Here is an 18,305-nt window from a genome sequence, read left to right as displayed (position 1 = left end):
CTTGGCTCCATCTCTCCCCCTCCTGTCTTATCCTATCATTTTGGATCTCCCCCTCCCCCTCCAACTTTCAAATCCCTTACTCACTCTTCCTTCAGTTAGTCCTGACGAAGGGTCTCGGCCTGAACCGTCGACTGTACCTCTTCCTACAGATGCTCCTGGCCTGCTGAGTTTACCAGCAACTTTGATGTGTGTTGCACGAGTCCTCAGTATTCACTTTACTCACTTCGCTGATTTCATCTAATAATTTTTGCCTATAGCTTATTGCCATTAGTTTTGCCTACTTTCTTAAACAGAGCTCTTCTATTTGCTGTTTTCCAATCTTAAAGGTTTCTTTCCAGAATATAGGTTCCCAACCATATTTATGCCATGGACCCTTAACATTAACTGATGGTCTGCGGACCCTAGGTTGGGAACCCCTGCTCTAGAATGTAGGTCATTTTAGAATTTTGTAATTTTAGTCTTTATTTAGTTTGCATGGTATTTTTAAATACTCTCTTTTGCCCTCAATTATCTATTATGGGAATGCTTTTCATATCCGCTTCAGTGAAGGTAGATGCAAAGAATTTGATCAGATCTCTGCCAGATTAATTCTTCAGGCTCATCCTCTAATGTGCAAAAGTTAGATTATTCTATTGTATACTTGAAGCTATTGTAATACGGTTCTGCTTTTCATGCTATTTTACTCTCATATTTTCATCCTTTTTAGTAAGCCTTTAGGTTTAAAAGCTTATCAGTCTTTTGGCCTGCTACTAATCTTTGGAATTGTACACTCAGTGGCTAGTTTATTAGGTACACCTGCACACCTGTTCATTAATGCAAATATCAATCAGCCAATCATGCGGTAGCAACTCAATGCAGTAAAGCATGCAGACATGGTCAAGAGGTATAGTTGTTCAGACCAACCATCCAAATGGGCAAGAAATGCGATTTAAGTGATGTTGACCATGTTGTTGCCAGATGGGGTAATTTTGAGTACTTCAGAAACTGCTGAGCTACTGGGATTTTTCCACACAACACTCTCTAGAGCAGTGTTTCCCAACCTTTTTCAGCCCAATGACCTCCCCCTCCCCCAAAGCACTTTCATACTTGCCAATGCCACCCTAAAGCACCTTTATACTTGCCAACACCCCTCTTAGGGACAATATACTTTTCTGCACCCCCATAGCGTAAAAACATGTCTATCATATGCTAACATAAGGAAAATGATTCTGCTTTAAATTTTCATTTGTCTTTAAACCTAGCTCACACAGTACCAATTCCCCTTACAGCAGCTTTGATAACAATGTGATCCTTCAGCTTGATGGTTTTTAGCAGGAGTTGAAATATTTGGTTTAAGTTGTGACAGCAAAAGTTCCCATGTGTAACAATGTCCGAGCGGTGTCTGGTTTTTATGAGATTGTAGTTCATTGCACTGAAGCCTTTTTCAACAAGGAAGGAGGACAGAAATGCAATGAAGAGCAATTTGGCTCTTCTCCAAAGACGAGAAAACTTTGTATGACAGAGTGCAGCCACATACCACAAAAATTGCCCTTTTTGAAAAGCATTTTTGCTTCTTCACCATTCTGAATTTCAATAATTTCTTCTTCCGCTAATGCCCCACCTCCCCCTTGTACCCCATCCGTTATTTATTTTTATACACACATTCTTTCTCTCACTCTCCTTTTTCTCCCTCTGTCCCTCTGACTATACCCCTTGCCCATCCTCTGGGTTCCCCCCCCCCTTGTCTTTCTCCCTGGGCCTCCTGTCCCATGATCCTCTCATATCCCCTTTGCCAATCACCTGTCCAGCTCTTGGCTCCATCCCTCCCTCTGCTGTCTTCTCCTATCATTTTGGATCTTCCCCTCCCACTTTCAAATCTCTTACTAACTCTTCCTTCAGTTAGTCCTGATGAAGGGTCTCGGCCTGAAACATCGACTGTACCTCTTCCTAGAGATGCTGCCTGGCCTGCTGCGTTCACCAGCAACTTTGATGTGTGTTGCTTGAATTTCCAGCATCTGCAGAATTCCTGTTGGTTGTCTACAAACTCTTCATCATTATATTGTTGAAATATTCTGCTATTTAATGAATGAGCTTTAATTTTGTTGATAGCAGATTTTACAAGTCATGCTTGAAAGAAGTCACTGGTGGAGGTTTTTGGCAGCGAGATGTTGACAATGAATCACACAATGGATTGCAAACAGACTTGGAATTTCTTTTTTCCATATATGCCACTAAACCAGCATGGCGACCTGTCATATGTAGTGCTCCATCTGTTGTACAAGAAATCATGTTCCTAATCAGAATACTTTTATCCTCAGTATACATTTTGAGCTCGTTATAGATTGATTCTCCATTGATTTTTTTTTTACTTTTTACAGGAGTATCACCATAAACTTTTCCATTTTTGATAAACCATACATAGGCCATTAGCGATGCCTTCTTGCCTCACACAGTTCACTCATCCAGCTGTATTCCAAATTCTGTTTTTTGTAGCTCTGTGCATAATTGATACTCAACAGCTTCACTTATTTTGTCAATATGATGAGCTGGAGTTATCACTCAGAGGAATTGGTTTTAAAATACTGGTCTCCATTTTGGGAACGATGGTGATCACTTCTGATCTATAAGAAAGTTGAGAGGGTGTACTTGACTTAACAGCTGTTAAATTGCATACAACAGGAATTCTGCAAGATGCTGGAAATTCAAGCAACACACATCAAAGTTGTCTCGGCCTGAAACGTTGATTGTACCTCTTCCTAGAGATGCTGCCTGGCCTGCTGCGTTCACCAGCAACTTTGATGTGTGTTGTTAAATTGCATGAACTTGTTCAGTGCCATGATTCAAGGGGAGCTGTTGGGCACTCTGGTTGCTGTTACAAGAATCACCCCTCATAATAATGATCAGTGAGGCACAGAGAATCTGTAGTTACCGACAAGTAACTTATTGTTTCAACTAAAAGCACGTGGGTTCACGAACTGTCTCTGTGTGTAACCTACTAGAACTCATTGACGGTCCGTGAACAGACAATGAAGTGAAAAGGACATTACCCGGCAAAGGAGTCTACGCTGGCCAGGCATTCCTCGTGGTCCCGATCTCCACGTGTCCGCGGGGTCCTCCTTATCTACAATGGTTGGTCTCTGGATGCTGGAGAGTTATTGCCCCTGTGTATTTGGAGCTCCTGATGTTCCTCATCAATTGAACCATTGGAGCTCCACCCCATTGGCTCAAGGTCGCCTGACCTACCTGGGTCACCTTCTTACTGGTCATTTTACAGGGCTACAGCCAACATTGTTTCAAGGCTCTGCCCACCCCAGCCTTGTGTATTTGTGTCTTTACACTCTGACTGCTCCAAACCAGTGAAATGAGGCAACCCAGACAGAGTCTAACGAGATTACCGATTGCAGGTCTGGCATTTCACAAAACAAGTACTACTCCTTTGAGAAGGGTCTCAGGTATGTTGTTCTGATTAGATTGTCCCGAGTCAAGGATCAGTTCAGAGTCCATCCCTTTACATAACAAATGGCTACTTGTTTGAGAATGGTCTCAGGTTTAGCAGATCATTACCTGAAGCCTCCTGAGTCCACATTCAGTTGCTCTGATTAGATTATCCAAGAGCAAGAAACTGTTCAGAGTCCACAAAATGGGGGAAACAAAGTAACTTGTCTGCTTCCCCTGTCCTTGATCAGACTGCAGTTTCTTCTGGCCAACATTGCTAATTTATGTATCCCCAATAATGATTGTTTAGTTGGTAAGGTCGGATGAGATTGCCAAGTTTCAACCAAGTTGAGATGATGAGTGCTCACTGCCTGCAGAGCTATGTTTCTTCCTGTGTTCCAGTGCCTCATCCTTTTGTTTGGAAGTGCCTGCTCTACTAATGGTCAGTCAGGTGGGGGGGAGTGTTGACGTTAGGGTGCTGCTTACCCCCCACTCCCCCCAAGAATCTTGAACACCCTCCGGCGACTTCTATTTCCCCTAACTACCCTTTAGGACATGTAACCATCCCCTTTAGGAATCGCTGCTCTCGTGTTTACAGAGAATGGTGTCCACAGCAGCAGTTTTGTGAGCGAAAATACCTTGTTAACGAGAGAGGTTAGAGAAGAATAGGCAGACTGGTTTAAGCTGCCAGGAAGGCAACGGTAACTCAAGTAACTACACCTTGCATCAGTGGTGTGCAGTAGAGCATTTCTGAATGCACAATACATCAAACCTTGAAGTGGATGGGCTACAGCAGCAGAAGACCACAAACATACAGTCAGGAGGTACCTAATAAAATGGTCTCTGAATGTATATCCCTATAAATTTGATACTGTCCCATAAAGGCACTCAGTATTATTTAGCTACAATGGATTAAATAGCAGTCCTAAAGGATATATGCAGAACATTGACTTCTAATTGTATTCATCAAAAATGTTCAGTAAATTACATATTGCAATGAATTAGGTACTTTAGGATGATTTGTCATTTAAACACTCATAATGAGGATACTTTAAATTGCGTAAAAGGCTTTTGCTAATATGTCAAAGATTCTTTCAGTGCAAAATACAGAACTATTAGAACTGCAGACAGGACTTCATGATCAATAATACCCACTTTATGGATGAGTATTTGTATACCTGCAGGAAAACAATGTCTTGCCTCAAATTATGTTGTTTCCAATACTGTCTAGTTTTCTTCAACAATATTCTCTCTTGGTTTTTCCTGTATCTTTTATTGACACCAACCGTAAAACCTATTTAATGATGTCAAGAATGCATATATCTGTGATTTCGAAGTTATTGTCAAGTTCACTGATTTTAAAGTCCTCTTACCTGCAAGAGACATTTCTGGAATCAACTAGGTACAGTAGGCAGGATTGAGCCAGTCTGATTTCCCTCGTGATATAAAATTGATCCTGCTTGTAACATGAATTAAATATTGATGGGTTATCCTTCTGGAATCGGTGGTCCCAATAGCAGTTGATTTCCAGTCAGAATAAGGATGGGGTGGAGCTTTGTCTTTTATCAATGATGTAGATTTTTTAAAAAAGTTCTGACATACTCAGAATCTAAGTTTTGGAGGGTGAAGGAGAGCAGCCAGGTGTCTTGGTACATATTGGTACCAGTCACATAGAGAGGAAAAGCAAAGAGGTCCTGAAGAAAGAGTTTAGGGAGTGAGGCACAAAGCTGAGAAGTAGGACCTCCAGGGTAGTAATTTCTGGCTACCTGTGCCACATGCCAGTAACAGGATGATTTGGCAGATAAATGCATGGCTGAGAAGCTGGTGCAGGGGCAGGACTTCAGGTTCTTGGATCATTGGGATTTCTTCTGGGGGAGGATGACGGGTACAAAAATGACGGGTTGCACCTGAACCCAAGGACCAATATTCTCGCGGGCAGGTTTGTTAGAGCTGGTGGGGAGGGATTAAACTAATTTAGCCGGGGTTGGGAACCAGAGTGAAGGGACTCAGGATAGGACGGATGGTAAAAAAGCAAAGATAATGTGCAGTTAGACTGGCAGGAGGGCTGGCAGATGATAGGACAAAGTTGTAGCCAGCAGAGTGAGTATCAGTGCATTAGTGATGCAGAATCAAAAAGGGTAGCAAATACAGTACTCGAAGTGTTATGTCTCAGTGCACAGAGTATAAGAAATAAGGTGGATGATCTTGTTGCACTATTCTAGATCATCAGGTATGATGTTGTGGCTATCACTGAATCATGGCTGAAGGATGGTTGTAGTTGGGAGTTGAATGTCCAAGATTATACGTTATTTCAGAGAGGTAGAAAGATAGGCAGAGGGGGTGGCGTAGCTCTGCTGATAAAGAATGGCATCAAAGCAGTAGAAAGTAAAACCTTTTTCAAGTATGTTAAAAGAGATGAGAGTGGATATAGGACCAGTAGAAAATGAGACCAGAAAAATAATAATGGGGGGACAGGGAGATGGCAGCTGAACTAAATGAGTATTTTGCATCAGTCTTTAGTGTGGAAGACCCTAGGAGTTCACCAGAAGGTGAAAGGTCTGAGGGAAGAGAAGTGAGTGCAGTTACTATTACCAGGGGAGACGGTGCTCAAAAAGCTGAAGGACCTAAGCATACATAAATCACCCAGACCAGATGAACTGCACCCTCGGGTTCTGAAAATGGTTGTGGTAGAGATTGTAGAGGCATTAGAAGTGATCTTTCAAAAATCATTGGACTCTGGCATGCTGCCAGAGGACTGGAAAATTGGAAATGTCATCTCTTTAAAGGAAGAAGACAGCATGAAGGAAATTATAGAGCAGTTAGCCTGACCTCAGTGGTTGGAAAGATGTTGGTGTTGATTGTTAAGGATGAGGTTATGGTGTTCTTGGTGACACAGGACAAGATAGGACACAGTCAGCACGGTTTCCTGAAGAAAAATCTTGCCTGATGAACCTGCTGGAATTCTTTGAGGAGATTACAAGTAGGATAGATAAAGGGAATGAAGTAGATGTTGTATATTTGGACTTTGAGAAGGCCTTTGTCAAGTTGCCACACATGAGGCTGTTGACCAAGTATTACAGGAATGTTACTGACATGGTAGGAGACAGTGAGTGAGAATAAATGGATTTTTTTCTGATTGACTGCCAGTATCTAGTGGTGTTCTGCAGGGATCTGTATTGGAGCGACTTATTTTTATGCTATATATCAATGATTTGGATGATGGAATAGAGGGCTTTGTCGCTAAGTTTGCAGATGATACGAAGATTGCTGGAGGGGTAGATAGTGTTTAGGAAACAGGGAGACTGCAGGAGAAGTTAGACAGGTTAGGAGAATGGGCAAGAAAGTGGCAAATGAAATACAACTTCGGAAAATGCATGTTCATGCACTTTGGCAGTAGAAATAAATGTGCAGACTATTTTCTAAACGGGGAGAAAATCCAAAAATCTGCAGTGCAAAGGGACTCAGCAGTCCTTGTGCAGAACACCCTAAAGGTTAACTTGCAAGTTGATTTGGTGGTGAGGAAGACAAATGCAATGTTAGCATTCATTTCAAAAGGACTAGAATAGAAGAGCAGGGATGTGATGCTGAAGCTTTTTAGGGCACCTGTGAGGCCTCACCTTCAGTATTGTGAACAGTTTTGGGCCCCTCATCTTAGAAAAGGTGTGATAGCATTGGAGAGGGTCCAGAGGTGGTTCACAAGAATGATTCCAGGAATGAAAGGGTTATCATATGAGGAACATTTGATGGATTTGGGTCTGTCCTCGTTGGAATTTAGATGATCGAGGGGATCTCATTGAAACCTTTCTAATGTTGAAAGGCCTTGACAGTGTAGATGTGGAAAGGATGTTCCCCATGGTGGGAGAGTCTAGGCCAACAAGGCACAGCCTCAGGGTAGAGGGGCATCCATTTAAAACAGATGCAGCATAATTTCTTTAGCCAGAGGGTGGTGAATTTGTGGAATTTATTACCACAGACATCTGTGAAGGTCAGGTGTACTTAAGGCAAGGCAATGTCTTGACAGGACGCTGCATCAAAGGTTACAGGCAGAAGGCTGGGGAGTGGGGCTGGGGGTTCGGGGAGAGGATCAGCTATGATTGAATGGTGGAGAAGACTTGATGGGCCAAATGGCCTAATTCTGCCCTATGTCTTATGATCTAAATACTCTTAGTTTAATGGTTTTTATAAAAATAAAAGACAAAACCTACTGAAAGCAAAAACACAAATTAAAAAAAAATTCAAGACAAGTTAAATTTTTCAGTTTGCTTTCTTTTCCTGTTGCCTCACATCAGCGTCCTGAATGCTGCACTGAAGCATCTCAACAGCTGTGTGCTCTTCTGAATTCCATGAACGGGCAAACAGTAGAATCAATCCTGAGTCTCTCAATCAGTCCCAGACTCAGTTTTTGTGGAATTACTGGCCACAACAAGTAAAATCTAGACCAGCAGAACGTAATAACAGCATTGTGCTAAATTTAATAAATCTTGGATAGTTGGAATAGTTTTTATTCTTCTATTCCACTGCTTTCACTTCTGAACAGTCCTCTCAAATGCTAAGAAATGAACTCTTGATCTCCCATTCTGACATTTACACTTTGTGTACCTGTAGTGTACTCTCTGTAACAATAACATTATATTCTGTATTGTTTTTATTTTAACTACATCTAAGTACTTATGCATGGAATGATCTATCTGAATTCTATCCAAACCAGAGCTTTTCACTCTATCTTGGTACATGTGAAGTAATAAACCAATACAGACGATAAAAATGAGAAAATTTGCAGATGCTGAATATCCAGAGCAACACACACCAAATGCTGGAGGAACTCAGAAGGCCAGGCAGCATCTATGGAAAAAAAAATACAGTTGACATTTTGTGCTGAGACCCTTCATCGGGACCTTTTTGTTATATATTTTGTCTCCTTAGAGTGTAGAAGGAATGAATTCACAAGAATGCTACTAGAATTGCTTTATAACTATCAGGAAAATCTGGGCAGACTTGCATGATTTTTTTTAATGAAAACTCTTAGTTCAGACCAAAAGAAGAGAACATAAGATGTCCTCAAACAAGAAAATAAGAAATTTCTGAACTCCATGTTTACGTGCAGTAATTGAAAACTGTAGAGGAAATACATTTAGAGTATAGTCTAATAAGAAGGGTCTATAAAAGAATAAACAGATCTGTGAATGGTTGAGGTAAACTGAAATGTCATCGGTGACCTGCAAAGAGTATAAAGCAGTGTTGGCCAATTTCATAATAGACCTGATTCTGATCTATCTAATTAGTATTTTAAAAACAAACAGGAAAAAAATTAATTTTGCTTTAACAAAAAAATTAATTCCCTATAGTGCTGTATTCTCTCCTCACTCTTTCCTTTGTCCTATTCTCAAACAACATCTGTGATTTTATTTTTTTCCCTGATCTGCAACCTAGTGTATTTCTTGTTTCAAGTGGCTTTCTAGAACTTATTGATAACTTTAAAATTATTGCTTTTTCAGTGCTCACGATCTTACAAGATGGGACTTGTTTGGCAGTAACTACAAATTGCTGAAGATTGGTACTGAAAATGGGGATATGCCAGAACAGGTATTTGTTTCACTTACTGATTTATAGCAAACAATGCACAATTAACTTCATTGTGCTTTTAATGTCTGAATTGCTAACTTGCAGTATACATCTGTAAATTGAAAATATAAAATGTGTTTTTGCTTTTTAGATTGTTGTACATGCACTCCAGTGCACTCACTATGTAATCCTTTGGAACCTAGCAACTGTTTCTGAAGGCAGTTCCACAAAGGTACGCAAAAACAAAAGTAAATGAATTTCCTCATTAATAAATGCACTGAAACAGTAAAAAGTAACTAAGATACCTTGTAAAAGAAATATTAAGTTCCAAAATTCCAGTGTGGCAGAATGATTCTTCCTCTCTTTTTAAATGGTGTCCCAAATCTTAATTGATAAAATAAGAGTACTAATTGAAAGTAGAAAATTTCAGTTGCCACTCCAGAATGTTCAGTTGATTTTGTAGTTTTGCATTCCAGCCTAACCCATGTGATATAAAGAACTCTTCACCGGGGTTGAATAATAGAGAGCTTTTGGGGAATACTATTCAGTTGGGTGTATCTGTGGTAAATAAAACAGTCAAATATTTTAGGTTATGACCTGTTACAAGAGTTGAAAATAGCTGCTTCTCACTCCATTGATGCTGCATCAGTTGCTGAGTATTTCTTGTAATTTTTTTTAAAATTTCGAATGTCTGATACCAGCTACAAATTGCTTCTGTTTCAGCCAAACAAGTTTGGCTGATTAATTTTAGAATTTATTATCTTCAAGTTAATCATCACATTTCCTTGAAGGAAACTTCAGAAACAAATTACTCATCTAAAAATATTTTAAAATTTTTTACATGGACTGAGAATGTATTCTGGTCATTTGTCAGCTAGCAATTGGAGAGGATACTCATGATGCATGAATGGACTTAGTCCAGCAGGAAAGAACAAGTACTTTGCTTCATCATGCTGGTTTTAACCAGCAAATTTTATTGTGGAATAGGAATGACTAAAATCTCAAACTCACTCCTTTCAAATTGAATAAATAGGCAAATATTTAACTATCAATTTTTTGATGAATTTTAATTTAATTTGCTGATCTTTGAGGTGTTACAGACTAGTTACCCAGTAATTTGACAGCTACAACTTTTTTATATAACCAGTTTAGAATTAGTCATGGTAACTTGTATTTATGGGGTGATGTTTTTCAAAGAACTGGAGTATACAGCATTTGGGTCAGTGTGGTTATTGATCTCCTTACTCAGTTCAGGTTAGAAAGATATTAGAGAATTCTGGATGTTTTTGGCAGTGCAGGGAAGCAAAAAAATGCTGCTTCGTGGTGCTAAAGAGTTATGAGGAAAAAATGGTTTTGATCTTAAAAGATGATCTAATAAAAATATTCAAGGCAATTAATTTTAGAAAGGGCAAGTAGAGGAAAAATTAAACAAAATTGGGGCGGCACAATAGCATAGTGGTTAGCACAACACTTTGTAGTACAGGCAAACGAGGTTCAATTCCTGCCACTGCCTCTAATGAGTTTACACATTGTCCCTGTAACTGTGTGGGTTTCCTCTGGGTGCTCCAGTCTCCTACGGTCCAAAGACGTACTGGTTGGTAGGTTCATTGATCAATTAAATCGGGATTGCTGGGCAGCGTGTTCATTGTATCTCAATAAGATAAAAATAAAATAATAGATGTTTACATAAATATATAGTGGGTTCTTCATCCATCAATACATGAAATAGATTTATGGTTTAAATACAGAATATCATAACAAAGTAGTTGAATACCACAGTGATAGTATCTCATCGTTTTGTCAAAATTTATGAGAAGCTGGCAGCAGTTCTGTGCCAGCCTGGTGATATTTACCCCTGCATATTTTGAGTTCTTGAACGAATATATAAATCACATTAATTGGTTGGATTATGTTGGCACATCTCTGGCAGTGGTCCAGTGCTGGAACTACAGCATGAAAATGCAGGATTCCGTAGTTTTATAGCTGGGAACCTGACTGCTGAATCTGTGCGGCAATCAGTCTTGCACAAGTTTAGCGAGGCAACTCAGTAAGATACTGAGAAGGTACATAAAAATTGAGATTTTTTAATGCTTTAAAATTAGTTGTGTACATTTTTAAGTGATTTTTTTTTTTCCTTTTCAAATCTTTATTATTATTATCCGAAATTAACACAAGTACATCGAAGTAAGCAACACTTACAATGTCTCAAGAAAAGAAAACATTATTTTAAAGATTGAAAAATTTTTGGTGATAATAAAAAAACCCTACTACGCAAGAAAAAGTGGGGGCGGGGGAACCCCATTAGGTCTTCACCCCCGGAGCCATGCGTCATACAAAAAGCTTCTAAAAAGTGATTTATATTTTAATTGTGCATTTTGACTCAATTCTTTAAAGAATTTTTAATTATTTATGTATGTTTCTCCATGTGAACCAGGAAAATTTGAAATGTACGTTGTTATCAAGACTGAAAAAATTTGCTGTGAAAATTTGTTGCTTTAAAGATACTATTGTTGATATTGATAACTGATACATTTTCTTTTCAGGAGCAATTAATAACGCTACGAAAACAAATGCGAGCATTTTGTCAGATCTGTCAACGGTACCTGACCAATGTTAATACAGCTGTTAAAGAACAGGTAACAGGAACTGCATCTTAAACATGAAAGTAACTATTTTCATCTATTTAATTGATAATTTGCCAGAACAGTGATTTACAGCACAACTTTGTGTTGTTAATCACTGTTTCGGGCAAATTGCCAGTTGGTTTGTAATTGGAGTAGTTTGGTCAGTTTAACCTTTGTTTAAGTATTTCATATAATCTGTGGAATAAAAAAAATTTACAGTTGCAATTTTTGTAATTGAGCTACTTTTGTGATCACAGACAAGAAACTTGTTATCAACTAAGAGCTCCATGATCTAATCACCTGCAAATGCATTCACCCTCTTCAGAAATCACAATTGCCTTCTTAGGCTCCATACAAGTTCTTTTATAAATGCTATGCTATCTAACAGTTGATAGTTATATTTTTACAATAACTTCAAAGTTAATGTATATTTAAATAACATTACTTTTTGGATAGTAATATGGAATAGGACATATTTAGAATTTTGTAGGCTTATATGTATGTGCAAGTTTCTGATACTTAAAAAATATATTTTCTTAAAAAATGTAACTTTCTGAAAACACAGAAGCTTGTCAACCAACAAAAAATGCATTTTTATTGATTAATAGAAAATAGAAGGGTTTGAATTTAGCTTATTGCTTGGATGCCAAGAGGTTGTAACTCATGTTAATCATAGTAATTCTACTAATGTTTTTAATGATGTAGGAACAAAAGCTCTGAGTAAATATTTGCTACTCTTAGATGGATTAAAAACATTCCAATAATAGTTGAAAATCCAGCAGCAAAAGGAAGAGGGAACTTTAAGCTCACTAAAGAAAACCTCTTAGCAAAACTATTGCACGAAGGGAGAAAAGTCCCCTAGCTGGAAGTCATAGCTTAAAACTTGCAATCTTTAAGCAAATGAACAAGGTTGTGGTTTTCCCTCAATTCTGAAAATATCCCAGCTGATTGAGAAACTGCTGTACCTAAGAAAAATTGAAAACAAAAAGACGGAATCTATAGGCGAGTTGAACTAATGTGTCATGGAGAAATGTTGGAGTAATGGTTAATGACATAATCATCTGATATTTTGAGCATTTGACAGTTATATGAAACGTTTCTATTTGGAAGTTTATTAGTTTTTTGACAGTGCAAGGAGCAGAATGGATAAAGGAAATCAGTGTACTTATATTTCCAAAAGGAATTTGGTGGAGTGCCACATAAAACTTTACCATATTAATATTCATGACATGGCAGATAATTAGCATGGATGACATTCAGGAAGTAGTGTGATGACATAGGGAGCAGTGCTGAGGCCTCAACTCTGCATTTTCGCGTACAGGTCTCACTAGGTTATGACAGGTTTCCAAGCCGGAGTACTAATCGTAACCCAGTAAGCTGTAAATGTGATTGTCTGGCAATATATTTTAAAAAATAAAAACATGGGACAACATGTTAAACTAGAACGTTTAACTCAACCATTCATGAACCAAGTCCCACGTGGCAGAAGATGCCTACAGACCATCCGCCCCCTCCCCTCCCCCCCCTCCCACCACCATCCCAGCAGCTGGCAAATCTATCCCACTGGTCAGTTAAACATTCTTTTGTATACATGTACTGTACATAGTCAAGCACTCCAATCCTGTGGAACACCCGTTTTGCCGAGTTAGATGGGAGAACAGTGTAGTTAAGTTTGGTAATACTATATATGTGGCTTACATGTTCTAGGTTGATACAAAGGACCTGAAAATGGTTATAGAGATATTAAATAAGTGGACAGAAAGTTGGTAGGTGCAATATAAGAGGTGGAAATCTGAATATTGTGGAACGCTGCTACACATATCTGGATATCTTCAAATGTGAATCAAAAATGTTAGTATTTTATAATTATAAATGCAATTTGAATGTTTCCCTGCACTTTAGAAAGCTTGGAGTACAAAGTAGTAATGTCTTGTTAAAACTGGAGATGGAATCATAGAAAGTGCTGATTGTTAATGTAGATAATTTCTACAGAGAAAGTGTGTCAACAAGCAAGAAAGTGGAGCTGAGATCAGAACATGCACATTTTATTGGACAGGGGAGCAGGCACAGGAACTCTATACCCGCTGCTTCTCCTATTTAAGTTATTTTCTGAGGAGATGCAGATGACAAAACATCTTTTCCAGACAGTGAGAAGGAAATATAATTGACTTTAGAACTGTAATTGCTTGCTTAATGGGAGTTACGCTTAAGATGAAGTTTCTTTGGATTTGCTAACATTATTCAATCAAGAAAGACGAGGAGTAGATGTCTACATAGTGACCTGACTTTCGTCTTTGGAGAATAAAGGAATGGCATTCAAATGTATAATTTTGTTAGCTGTGAGAGTTCAGAAGGATAAATGTCAAAATACTCTGTGATGTATAGCAAAAGACTGCAAAATATTGGAAGCCATGACACTTTTTAAATATAAAATGATTTAAGGCACAAGAGTACAGGCATGTATTTCCATATTATGGAAATTTACCATTTACAGAATTCAAAAAGTCAGTACCCAAAAATTTGAGATACAGAGTAAAATATGCGATTACAGATTCTGTATAAAAAGAAAGGAAATAATCAACGCTTTTTTCAATTGTGTTTCTTGATGCATGCGCAGATGACTTGGCTTTGCATTACAAAACATCAAGTTATGGCCTGTTGTTAAAGAAGAAACCCCCTGTAACACAAGGGGTACAGACCTGTGTCAATTAAAACTTAAAGCAGACAAGCTCAAAGTGAGCACAACAGAGAGTCGTCAGAAAAATATAATACACACAAGAGATAGAATGGCATCCCCATGTCTTGCAGAATTGTCAAAAGTAATGAACTATTTTTAGAGTCTAACAATATTAAATAACTTGTAGGTCACTGCTTTTTCACCCTGTGATAATTGCAGTAGAATCAGAATTAGCTTTATTATCACTGTCTCATGTGATGTGAGATTTGTTATTTCGCAGCTCCAGTACAACGTAAAGACATAAAATTACAAAACTAGTATAAATTATAAAATAATTAAATAATGCAAACAAAAAGAAAAATAAATTAGTGTTTATGGGTTCATGCTTTTCTTTTTGCTTTCTGTGGAATTCTGCCACTTTGGTTTTTCCATACATCTTGCATTGGTTCAGTGCCATTAAGTTAGACAAATATGCATTCATAGAACAGGATTTAGAAATACTGTACAGGTGCCTGATTAAACTAGGCTTACATTGTGTGGGATAATTTACCTGAAATAGGAAGACACTTGAATATTACTTCAGAAAATTTAATTAACATATCTGTAAAGTTTACTCCTTCTTATAAAACTCATTAAAATGTGCACTTAATTAGTAAATGGCACTCCTTTCACTGTAGGCTCAGTAATATTCAGTAATCATTTCTATTTTGTTTTGTAGGCTTTCACTATCTTGTGTGACATTCTGATGATTTTTAGTCACCAGATTACGACAGGTGGACGTGAAGTTCTGGAACCTCTGGTATACACTCCAGATTCATGTCTGCAGTCAGAGTTGCTCAGCTTTATCTTGGACCATGTATTTATTGACCAGGATGAAGAAGGCCATAGTACAGGTGAGTGATGTCGTTTCTCTCCTAGAGGCATAGAACACTACAACACAAAAACAGGCCCATTGACGCATTTAATCTGTGCCGAATTAATCTGTCCCATCAACCTGTGCCTGAACCTAGCACTCCATACCCTTCCCATCCATGAACCTATCTGAGCTTCTCTTAAGTATTGAAATTGAACCTGTATCCACCACTCCTGCTGACAGCTCGTTCCACACTCTCGCCACTCGTTGGGTACAGAAGTTTCCCCTCATGTCGCCTTTCACCCTTAACCCATAACCTCTAGCTCTACTCACCAAGCCTCGGTGGGAAAAGCTTGTTTGCATTTACCCTATCTATAACCTTTATAGTTTTGTATACCTCTATCAAATTGCCTCTCATTCTCCTATGCCCTAGGGAATAAAGTTCTAACCTATTCGACCTTTCCCTGCAACTGAGGTTGTCAAGTCCTGGCAACATCCTTGTAAGTTTTCTCTGCATTTTTTCAATCTTATTGTCAGCTTTTCTGAAGGTAGGTGACCAAAATTCCACTCAATCCTCCAGATTAGGCCTCACTAACGTCTTACGCAACTTCAACGTCTGTATTTGAGTCTATATTTCCAGACCCCTCTTTTCTGCCAAACCTCTCAGTGCCCTACTTCTCATCATGCAAGTTCTACCCCGGATTGTCTTCCAAAGTGCAACACCTCACATTTGTCTGCAATAAATTCCACTTGCTATTATTCAGCCTGTTTTTCCATCGGGTTAAGATTCCTCTGCAAGCTTTGATAGTGTTCTTTGCTGTCCACTACAACCCCAATGTAGGTATCATTCACAAATTTGCTGATCTATTATCAACCAGGTATAGATCATATACAACAACTGACTCAGCGCCAAACCCTGCAATAGTCGTAGTCCTCCAATCAGAGGGGTAACCATCTACTACCACTCTCTGGCTCGTCAGGCCCCAGGGATGTGTTCACCTAATTTTTCTCAAGACAGCAAACACCTCCTCCTCTGAAAGCTGTATACGGTTCATGCTGTTTTGCGTTACTTCTCTCGAATCTGTATCTGTCTCCCAAGTAAATACAGATCAAAAAATCAATTTAAGAAATCCCTAATCTATTTCAGCCCTATATGTCTGTAGAAGCCTTTGAGATTCTCCTTCACCGTGTTTGTCTGCTAGAGCAACCTCATGCCTTCTTTTAGCCCTCATTTCCTCCTGAAGTGTTCTCTTGCATTTCTTGTACTCAATTTCCTCATTGGTTTCTTCCCCTCTACACTTATACCTCCTCTACACCACTTTTGTCTTAATCAGGGCCTCAATATCTCATGAAAACCAAGGTTCCATAAACCTGTTATCTTTGCCTTTTATTCTGACAGGAACATACAAACTTTAGTCTCACAATTTCACTTTTGAAGGCTCCCACTTACCATGCACATTTTTGCCAGAAAAACAACCTGTCCCAATCCACAGTTGTCAGATCCTTTGATGGTATCTGCTACCTTCAAAATTGGCTTTTCTCCAATTTGGAATCTCAACTGGAGGATCAGACCCATCCTTCACCATAATTATTTTGAAACTAAGGGTATTTCAAGATGCCATTTGTTGAAGGGGAAATTATTACAATGCCTACAAGATGGCATTTTAGAGCAGCTTGTGGTTGAGTCCACTAGGGCATCAGCTATTCTGGATTGGATGTTGTGCAATGAGCAGGAATTGATTAGAGAGCTTAAGGTAATCATAATGTGATAGAATTCACCCTGCAATTTGAGAAGGTGAAGCTAAATCAGATGTATCAGTGCAACAATGGAGTAAAAGGAATTACAGAGGCATGGGAGAGGAGCTGGCCAAAGTTGATTGGAAGGGGATACTCTAGAGGATACAGCAGAGCAGCAATGGCTAGGGTTGGGAGCAATTCAGAAGGCACAGGATAGATATCTAAGCAATATGAGTGCAGCAGTGAAATGTGTACTCAGCTATTTTCCTTGGTTAAGAGTAGTAAAGTCTAATCCAGAGTTCCAGAAGAAGAATGCCAACCAAGGTTCCAGCTTCTGATCACTACCGAGTGGTGTCTGTTAGAAGGTGTCAGTGAATTACTCAGGGAAAATTGGGGTTAATTTTTGCATCACACAGATAAGCTTCCAAAATTGAAAGATTACTGATGTAAAATTAGCCAGTTTTGCTTTGTAGATTCTGCCAGAACTTTTTGGTATTTCCAGCAATTTACTTTCTGTTCTGCGCAAGAACCCATTTTTTTTATTTTTATATATATTTTTATATATATTTATATATATATTTTTTTACACACACACACACATACATGATGAACATCTGGGTAAGGTTAACATTTCAGAGCAAATTACATGTGGGCTTTGATTAGGAGAAGGATGAGGGTTGTGGAAGAAAAATGATAAGAAGATTATTAGGGGAGAATAATCTAGACCACACCTGACATCAGGGGAAACGGTGTAAGAAGTTGAAGGGCCTGAATTTGGGAGTAGGTAAAAACTGTTAACATGAGATCAAGAGGGAATTCATTGGAAGATGACAAATGAGATAATTTGATTTTGTTGATAACTATTTATAGTTGTAGTGTTCACTCATGATCATCTTGTTTCTGATTATCCATCATTTTGAACAACTTTTCATTGTGTACCCAAAGTGTAGACTTATTATTTATCCCTTTTACAGGCTGCTTCTCTTACTAATGTAACTATCAACCATATTACTGCTTCTACTGCTTCTACTGCTGCAATCAGCTCTACAAGAAATGCCGCTTCTCATGCAAGCTTTTCATTTTGACTTGCTCTCATTGTAAATTTGCTCTCTTTACTATCTTGCCACTTGTTCCATTTTGTTTTCCTACAGTTTTAAGTTGTTTCTTTATTTTTTCATGCCTTAATCATCAACTCCTCACTTAAGGCCAATTGATACTTCTGTTGTCAAATCTACATCTTAAGTGCGGCGTAGCCACATACCCAACGCCGTAGCCTGACGCGCACCTCTCCAAAAATGTAACTACACATCGTGGCGACACAGACCACAACAACTGTGATTGGTCCACTTGGTAGCATCGCATTTCCGGTTGCTTCTTCTCGTCAAATCGTCAAATCTACCTGCCGACATCCGAAAATATTTGAAATGCATTTCCTCGT

At 38.6% G+C, this 18,305-nt stretch overlaps 1 protein-coding gene across 5 annotated transcripts in view; it reads left to right on the top strand.

Annotated features, from left to right (window-relative positions):
• The window catches only part of stag2b (STAG2 cohesin complex component b), a 175,923-nt gene that overhangs the window by 130,005 nt on the left and 27,613 nt on the right, over window positions 1–18,305 (top strand). For all 5 annotated transcript variants that reach the window (XM_072270837.1, XM_072270835.1, XM_072270833.1 and 2 more), the window contains 4 exons: window positions 8,910–8,997; window positions 9,128–9,208; window positions 11,520–11,612; window positions 14,996–15,170. In XM_072270837.1, the coding sequence (XP_072126938.1) occupies window positions 8,910–8,997; window positions 9,128–9,208; window positions 11,520–11,612; window positions 14,996–15,170 (437 nt within the window). The remainder of the gene's footprint in view (window positions 1–8,909; window positions 8,998–9,127; window positions 9,209–11,519; window positions 11,613–14,995; window positions 15,171–18,305) is intronic.

This window comes from Mobula birostris, chromosome 10 (genome assembly GCF_030028105.1).
Source record: "Mobula birostris isolate sMobBir1 chromosome 10, sMobBir1.hap1, whole genome shotgun sequence".
Classification (NCBI taxonomy): Eukaryota; Metazoa; Chordata; class Chondrichthyes; order Myliobatiformes; family Myliobatidae; genus Mobula; species Mobula birostris.
Note: the sequence above shows the minus strand (reverse complement) of the source record. Positions and strands in the feature narration are given on the sequence as shown.